Here is an 8,233-nt window from a genome sequence, read left to right as displayed (position 1 = left end):
TAGGTCACATTTTAAAAGTCATGTGAACTGCCAAACCAAAAAATCTGATTTGTGTAAAAAATCGGAATTGAGCATCAAGACCTGCCGTGTGAACGAAGCCTAAGTGCATCATATCGGACCTACATTTTTACATTTACATTTTTACATTTACATTTTTGGCATTTAGCAGACGCGTTATTCCAAAGAGACTTACAATCAATACATTTGAATACTAAGCAGGTGAATCATCAATCCACCAGTCGTAGCAGGAAGAGAAATCCAGCTCAGGCCCGGGGAAGGAAAAACCTTTTTTGGGGGGGGAGAAACAGAGAAACAGTACAAGGGGGGCAATAGAAGTTCTTAGGGACACAGTAGAGGGGAAAGCGGGTGTCTTCAGGAGACGCAGTGCTGAGGGGCAGAAGATGTCTCAGGAGGAGCAGTTAATAAGGTGTAACCTGAAGAGATGGGTCTTCAGTCTACGACGGAAGATGGGTAGTGACTCTGCAGTTCTGACAGCCGTGGGAAGCTCATTCCACCAGTGGGGAGCCAGTGTTGTGAAGAGACGTGATCGGGCAGCACGACTGCCGTGTTGGTGTAGAGGTGGTGGGGCCAGTCGACCTACACACACACATTTGATGCATGCCCATCTTCATGAACAATACCAGTGGAGGTAGAAATCAGAGGACGGGCCTCTACATGTTTGACACCATTCATACCAGCCTCCCCTGATGCATACTCAGCACTCGAGTGGAGGGGGGATGAGGGGGGATGGCATCCCCCCATAAATAAAAACAGTCAAAATCATCCCCCTTCTAAAACTGCATCCCCCCTTTCCATGTCATTTTATCAATGAACGTGGTATTACTGCTATTTCAACATTTAGTTTTGCGTATATTGAGCAAAATACTGTGGGCGAGGGGGCACGCACACATGCAATGACATTTTTACCAAGTCACTGACACTGAAGTCACAGACGCTGTGGGGATGCTAGAATTGTCTCCATTATGATCAAATCCACCATCCCCCCTGATTTTCTTTTAGAAAATATAGCAACGGTAAGATGAAAGTCTGCCAACCAACAAAAGAAGTATATTGTTGTGACATTTCTATGGATAGGATGGTTGAAGCTCATTTAATGGATAGTGGCAAGCACACAATAAGAATGTGACCAGCTACCCATTCTGAGTGAGAGTACGCAGGTGCCTGAGGCGGGGAATGTTTCTCCCTGGGTCTGAAGAGGGGAGAGAGAGAGAGAGAGAGAGAGAGAGAGAGAGAGAGAGAGAGGGAGAGAGAGAGAGAGAGAGAGAGAGAGAGAGAGAGAGAGAGAGAGAGAGAGAGAGTGGCTGTTTGTTTTGTGTTATAGTGAAAGGCAGCTGAAAGGCTGTTTGTCTTGTGATGGAGTGAAAGACAGATGAAAGGGGGAATGAGTGAAAAGCAGTCCCTCTAGTACACCGACGGAATGGAGAGAGACAGGACAACAGCTGGAGACACTAAAACAAGAGAGAGAGAGAGAGAGAGAGAGAGAGAGAGGGAGAGAGAGAGAGAGAGGGAGAGAGGGAGAGAGAGAGAGAGGGAGAGAGGGAGAGGGAGAGAGAGAGAGAAAACAGAGAGAAGGGGATGGGGAGAGAGGGCGGGTGGGGGGGGATTCATTTATGTTTGACCTGCACCCAAGGATTTTTGGCATTTTTATGTCTTTCATTTGGATGGAACAGGAAAGTAGTCAGCCTCAGACTGACCGGAGTCAACATCACTCAGGGACGGAGGAGGAGAGACAGGAGGGACAGACAGAGGAGAGACAGGAGTGACAGAGTTTTTGAAAAGTTGATTTTCGGGCCAACTTTGTAAAAGAAAAAGATCAGGTAAAGATTGGGTAATCAGTAAACGCGTATCAAAACAAATGAAGAAGGATGACAGAGGAAGGCAATCAAAGGGAACAAGGAGTGAAAGACAGATGGTGGCTCAGCTCAACGAAAGGAGAAGACTTTGATTGTTTTCCATGTTATGGGCAACAAGAGAAGTTGGGAACGTCAGGAATATGTCTCCTATCGACTCCTATCGCCTCGTGGGAATTCTGATGTGTTTTCTCCCTCTCCAAGGTACAGTAAATAGCAGCTATACATAGATTCGTTTTATTACGTCCTTAGTCGTCCTATGACCGTCTTTCTTGCACATAAAGGCAAAAAGGTATTGTGGAGTGTGAAGGGGGAGTCAAGCCCGGATTATCCATATATTGCATCGGGTGAATGCCCTGGGGCACCAGCCAATGGGGGGGCACCAAATTATTCGGACAATGAAGAGACCTTTAAAATATTTTGCGCACATTTTTAAAATATAGGCTATATTTACTGGAAGTCATCCACACAGGTACAAAACAAACGGTTATATTTAGGCTATAATTTATAAAAAGATAAATAATTGCGAGTTCGGTGTAAGTGCCCCCCCCCCCCCCCCCAGTCATAGACAAGTGCGCGATTCATCAGAGCAACGCATCCGGGTACTTTCCCCTCCCGTAATGTCCACGCCCCTTTTTGGGTGATAGAAGCGGAGAAGTTTGAATGTCGGTCAATGGGAATTTCTGGTCTTCGCTACTTTAATCCGATAAAATAAGAAAACCGTAGTGCTTTTTAGATATTAGGAGCCCAAATCCGATGGCCAGTTAGGCAAACTATTATATAGTGTCGTTGCCGATCAATGATCGACGTCGTTATATAGAGAAAATTAATGAAATAGGGGTTGATGCATCAGAGCCGTCATACGTCATCTCCCTGTCATCTGGGATTTGTAGTTCTTCATTTGATTTGCCGTGGTCCTAACGTCTTCACCTCCAGTCCCCCCAACAGCGTTTGCTTTCGTTTCTTCTTTGAACATTTATCTCCCATGATTACAATAGAAATATCATGCACAGTAGCACTAGTCGATAGCCGTTATGGGTGAAGGGTTAGTAGGTACTAAGTAGTACCTTAGTAGGCTAGATAGTAGGGGGGGGGGGCACACATCAAGTCTGGTCACCCTAGGGCACCCTAGGGGGTTAATCCGGGCCTGGGGGGAGTACATAGAGAGATACACGTTGAAGAGTTCAGCAGCTGACAGATAAGCCACAGCGTAGCCTAGGAAAATTCTACTTCTGAAAAACTGTGAGCAATGATGTGATCGCAGTGGGAGAAACTCAGTCATTTTTTTATCTTCACCTTGACTTTACAAATTAATTCTATTCCTTTACACGACATAACATTGTTATGTGTTTAACATGATCATACTTCACCTCAGTATCTACTGACGATCCGGGTTCCAAAGGCTCAATTCTCTCATTGATATGAACATGTGTTAAAGTGAGGCTTACATTTACATTTTTACATTTACATTTTTGGCATTTAGCAGACGCCTTATTCCAAAGCGACTTACACTGATATTTTGTACATTTGAATAGTAAGCAAGTGAATCATCAATCCACCAGTCGTAGCAGGAAGAGTAATCCAGCTCAGGCCCGGGGCCACTGATAGAAGGAAAAACCTTCTTCTATCACCTTCTTCTAAACCTAGACTTTGGACACTGGAGAAACAGAGAAACAGTACAAGGGGGGCAATAAATAGTTCTTAGGGACACAGTAGAGGGGAAAAGCGGGTGTCTTCAGGAGACGCAGTGCTGAGGGGCAGAAGATGTCTCAGGAGGAGCAGTTAATGTGTGCCAGATCGTAGCTTCAGCTTACCGTAAAGATACGCTTCCAGCTCCCCTACCTATTTACTACCCTGCCTGTACCTGCCTCCTACTTACCCCTGTTTTGCCTTTACCTCCCCAGTACCCCTACCGGACTCCTGCTACCTGCCCTCCTGCCTGCCTTACCTACCTGCCCTCTTGCCTGCCTGCCCTACCGGCCTGACCCCTGCCTGCCTAACGACTACTCTTCCTGCCTAGCCCCTGCCTGCCTGCCGACTACCCCTCCTGCCTAACCCCCCTGCCTGCCTGCCGACAACCCCTCCTGCCTAAACCCCCTGCCTGCCTGCTGACTACGCCCCCTGCCTGACCCCCCGCTTGCCCTACGACCATTCTCTGCCTACTCCCTAAAATAAATCATACTTTATTTGACTTTAACCTGTCTCTGTCTGTGTCTGCGCTTGGGTTCCCTATCTGACCGTAACAGGGAGTCTCCGTTCCCACACTAGCAGGCTCAGGAACAGCTTCTTCCCTGCAACTGTTCCTCTGCTGAACCCCCCACCACCCTCCCTCCACCCCCCAACAAGAGGAACATGATCTCCCAGTATCAGTGTACCCCCCTCCCCCCCATACCTCTACTGGCTGCACACTCAGGACTTCAATGAAACTTTTTGTTGCACTACTGCTTGTTTACACATACCATATTTATTATGGTCATAATTATTGGTCTCCAATTATACAACTTACATTACATGTAACATACCTCAATACCTATTGCCCTTGTTCAGCTGTACATATCATATTGATATTCATCTCATGTATGTGTTATACTAATTTATTTATACTCACTGGAATACCTTACACTGTAATATCATGCACTGTCTATAATATCATGTCTTTTGCACTATGCCACTATTTGCACACTATTTACTATCTATCTGGTTAGATGCCAAACTACACTTCGTTGTCTCAGTACTCTGTACAATGCAATGACAATAAAGTTGAATCTAATCTAATCTTATTTTATTTTATTTTTTTATTTATTTACCAGGGACAGTGCACATTAATCAACAAATGAGTTTCCACATCAATGTAAATGCGCCAGAGTTAGCTCATGAGCTAATTTCCATCTGTAGTCCCTGAGCAGGCTATTACAAAATGAATGGTGTAGTGTCATTAAAAACATCAGCAAGCACAACAAAGCGACACAACAGGCAATACACTACATGACAATACAAGACAAAGCAAGACAATACAAGATAAGCAGGCACAGCAAAATGCATTACATTGCAATACAGTACAAAAATAGATAATACACAGATACATGACAAAGTGACGAATATAATTAAAAACAGTGTTTACGAGGAATGCCTGAAATGAGTATGATTACTCAAAATTAGACAAGCATCTGCAAAACGTTTAAAACTAACAAAATTAAATAAATTGTACTTTTGTACTATATGGCAATGGTGGTAGCTATTGGCCTTTCGGTCAAGTGTCTTTAATGTTTTTTTTGTAAAGGGACTCTACTCTTACATTGCAGAACACACATATTAGGTTAATAGAAACTGTTGGACTCTATGTTGTAACAGTTCCCTCTAGTGGGAAGAGGTAGTCTCAGTTGTGAATGAACTTTTTCAAACAACCAAGTCATGATACACACATGATCAAATGTATAAGCCACATGATGTAGCCAAAAGAACATTTACACAGAGCCATTCCCTATTCCGTTCCATGCATCTCAATGAGCCCCATCCTCCGATGTCTACCTCCACCAGCCCCCACCGCTATGGTTATATGACTTCGTTTTGTAGGTCATTCAAGTTCATGTACAGATATTACTGACGGGAAAGGCATCTTGGTATTACCATGATGGGATTACTCTAGTAGAGAACACAGGGATTACATTGAAGGCCAGAGAAGGATAGATGAGAAGGTAGTGTATGCTCCCTGCATGCAAACTCAGAAGATGAAGAGCTCCATTGTGCGGTATTGATCTGTTATATTTTAGTAAGAGAGGAATATGAAACAGATGGAGATTGGATGTTGCGGTTGGAGGTTGATCAATGGTGGACATAAAATGGGATTGAACCATGAAGCGTGTACTGTGTTGTTAGTAAAACAATCAAAGCAGGTTAAAGTGCATATACACTTTACAATGAATCATGTATGTTTACGTGTGATGTGTAATTGTATGTAAAATAATGTTTGTTTTTCTTCCTTCTCTCCCTCTTCCCCCTCCCTCTAAAATCACTCCTTTCTCCTTCCCCTCTTCACATCCCTCCATCTTCCATCTTCCTCTCATTTCCGACTGTATCTCTGTCTCTCTTCCTCCCCCTTGTTTCTCCCCCTAATTCTCCTCATCATCCTACTCATCCCAAACAACATCCGTCTACCCTCCTCCCCTCTCCCCCCTCCCCTACTCCCCCTTCTACCCTTCTCCCCTCTCCCACCTCTATTCTCCTCCCCTCTCCCACCTCTCCCCTCCTCCCCTCTCCCACCTCTCCCCCCTCCTCCCCTCTCCCACCTCCCCTACTCCCCCTTCTCCCCTCCTCCCCTCTCCCACCTCTCCCCCCTCCCCCTTCTACCCTCCTCCCCTCTCCCACCTCTCCCCCCTCCTCCCCTCTCCCACCTCCCCTCTCCCCCTCCCCTACTCCCCCTTCTACCCTCCTCCCCTCTCCCACCTCTCCCCCCTCCTCCCCTCTCCCACCTCCCCTCTCCCCCCTCCCCTACTCCCCCTTCTACCCTCCTCCCCTACTCCCCCTTCTACCCTCCTCCCCTCTCCCACCTCCTCCCCTCTCCCACCTCCCCTCTCCCCCCTCCCCTACTCCCCCTTCTACCCTCCTCCCCTCTCCCACCTCTCCCCCCTCCCCTACTCCCCCTTCTCCCCTCTCCCACCCTCTCCCCCCTCCCCTAATCCCCCTCCTCCCCTCTCCCACCTCTCCCCCCTCCCCCCCTCCCCCCTCCCCCCCTCCCCTCCTCCAGAGTGTTCCCACCCCGGGGCCAGGGCTCAGGCGGAGGACAGGCTGTTGAACACTCTCTTCAGCCGCTACAACAAGCTAGCGCGGCCCGTCGCTAACACCACCGACGTGGTCAGTGTACGCTTCGGCCTGTCCATCGCTCAGCTCATCGACGTGGTGAGGGACAATGAACCATTGGTTTCACTCCTGTGATATTTACATTGACGCTTTTGGCATTTACACAGACGCCTTTATCCAAAGCAACTTACAACAAATATATTTGTCTAAGTAAGTGAAACGTCTAGTCATCACAAGACAAAGTAATCTATGCTAGGGCCAGGGGCTAGTAATGCTAGAAGAAGTAAGAATTAGGACTACGTAGTAGGAAGGAACAGTATTGTTATTGGTGGTTTACTTCTTATTATTATTCTTTTCCTCGCTTTGGTCAAATAGCTCAAAAAGTCCCTGACCAAAAAATGCTATGAATTTGCATGCCACAACTAGAGAGCATCAGTAACTATGGCAGAAAGAATGACCATGATTAGACCATAGGTGGCGCTATAATAACCAAAGGTAAATAATTAACTTCAGAATGCTGGCATTTCCACCCCGTTGGATGAGACAATGTAGTCTAATTAATGGTAATTTAATAGAACACCTGTTCAGCTGAGTGATACATAGTTAAAAGTCCCAGGCTGTTATACTGTATATCGGCACTCATGCCTCTTCTCCAATCAAATAACTTCGGAACTAACTGTTGTATAACATGATTTTTAAAAATATATAATTTGTGTCCTATGTCCTACCTTGATTATGATGAATATGCTTTATTAGAGTAGACCAACTTTCGAAGCCTACCTCATCATAACAAAATGCAATAAAGATCTGTCTCATTGTTCTTTTTCTCCAAGGACGAGAAAAATCAAATGATGACCACAAATGTCTGGGTGAAACAAGTGAGTATCTCTCCATTGGATCATTATGGATACTGTCGACAATAGGGTTAGGGTTAGGGTTAGCAGTTTTTGGGCAGCGATTTGGTGTCGAGGTGTCTGTTTGTTGCCATACTGTTACTGTTGGTTCTGCTCTTTCAGGAGTGGTACGACTACAAACTGAGGTGGAACCCTAGAGAATAGGAAAACATCACGTCCATGAGGATCCCCTCACAGCTCATCTGGAGACCGGACATCGTTCTGTACAACAAGTACGTTTAGGTTTTCACCCCAAAGTGTCATTATTGATGCACTATAGCCCCCAACATCCAGGCTACCCACCACCCTCAAATACATGATAGTATATACATATCAGGGAAGGCTGGTGTGGTGGAGGTAGCTGATGCCTCAACCAGCCTCCCCTAATAGACATAAACTCCATCCAAATACCCTAAATACAGAATGCTGTACATATACATTCCATCCACATACTAACCATGGAGTTAAGATACTCCACCTCTCCATCTGCATACAATCTCACTCCAATCGAAACGTGCCTGTAGCTTGAATGTACAGTACATGGCAAGGCAAGGCAAGTTTATTTGTATAGCACATTTCATACAACAGGGGCAATTCAAAGTGCTTTACATGCATTATTTTAAAATACAGCAAGAGGAGCATAAGAAAATAAAAATTACAATGAATAAAAGC

General features: G+C 45.6%; 1 protein-coding gene across 1 annotated transcript in view; it reads left to right on the top strand.

Annotated features, from left to right (window-relative positions):
* Positions 1 to 2,014: 2,014 nt before the first annotated feature.
* Positions 2,015 to 8,233, top strand: part of LOC308171223 (neuronal acetylcholine receptor subunit alpha-4-like) — a gene marked incomplete at both ends in the record, with an annotated part of 10,565 nt that continues 4,346 nt past the window's right edge. The window contains 3 exons of the mRNA XM_080546066.1: positions 2,015 to 2,075; positions 6,616 to 6,767; positions 7,760 to 7,794. Of these exons, the coding sequence (XP_080402192.1) occupies positions 2,015 to 2,075; positions 6,616 to 6,767; positions 7,760 to 7,794 (248 nt within the window). The remainder of the gene's footprint in view (positions 2,076 to 6,615; positions 6,768 to 7,759; positions 7,795 to 8,233) is intronic.

The sequence above is a fragment of the Nansenia antarctica genome (assembly GCF_963989245.1).
Source record: "Nansenia antarctica genome assembly, chromosome: 15".
Lineage (NCBI taxonomy): Eukaryota > Metazoa > Chordata > Actinopteri > Argentiniformes > Microstomatidae > Nansenia > Nansenia antarctica.
Note: the sequence above shows the minus strand (reverse complement) of the source record. Positions and strands in the feature narration are given on the sequence as shown.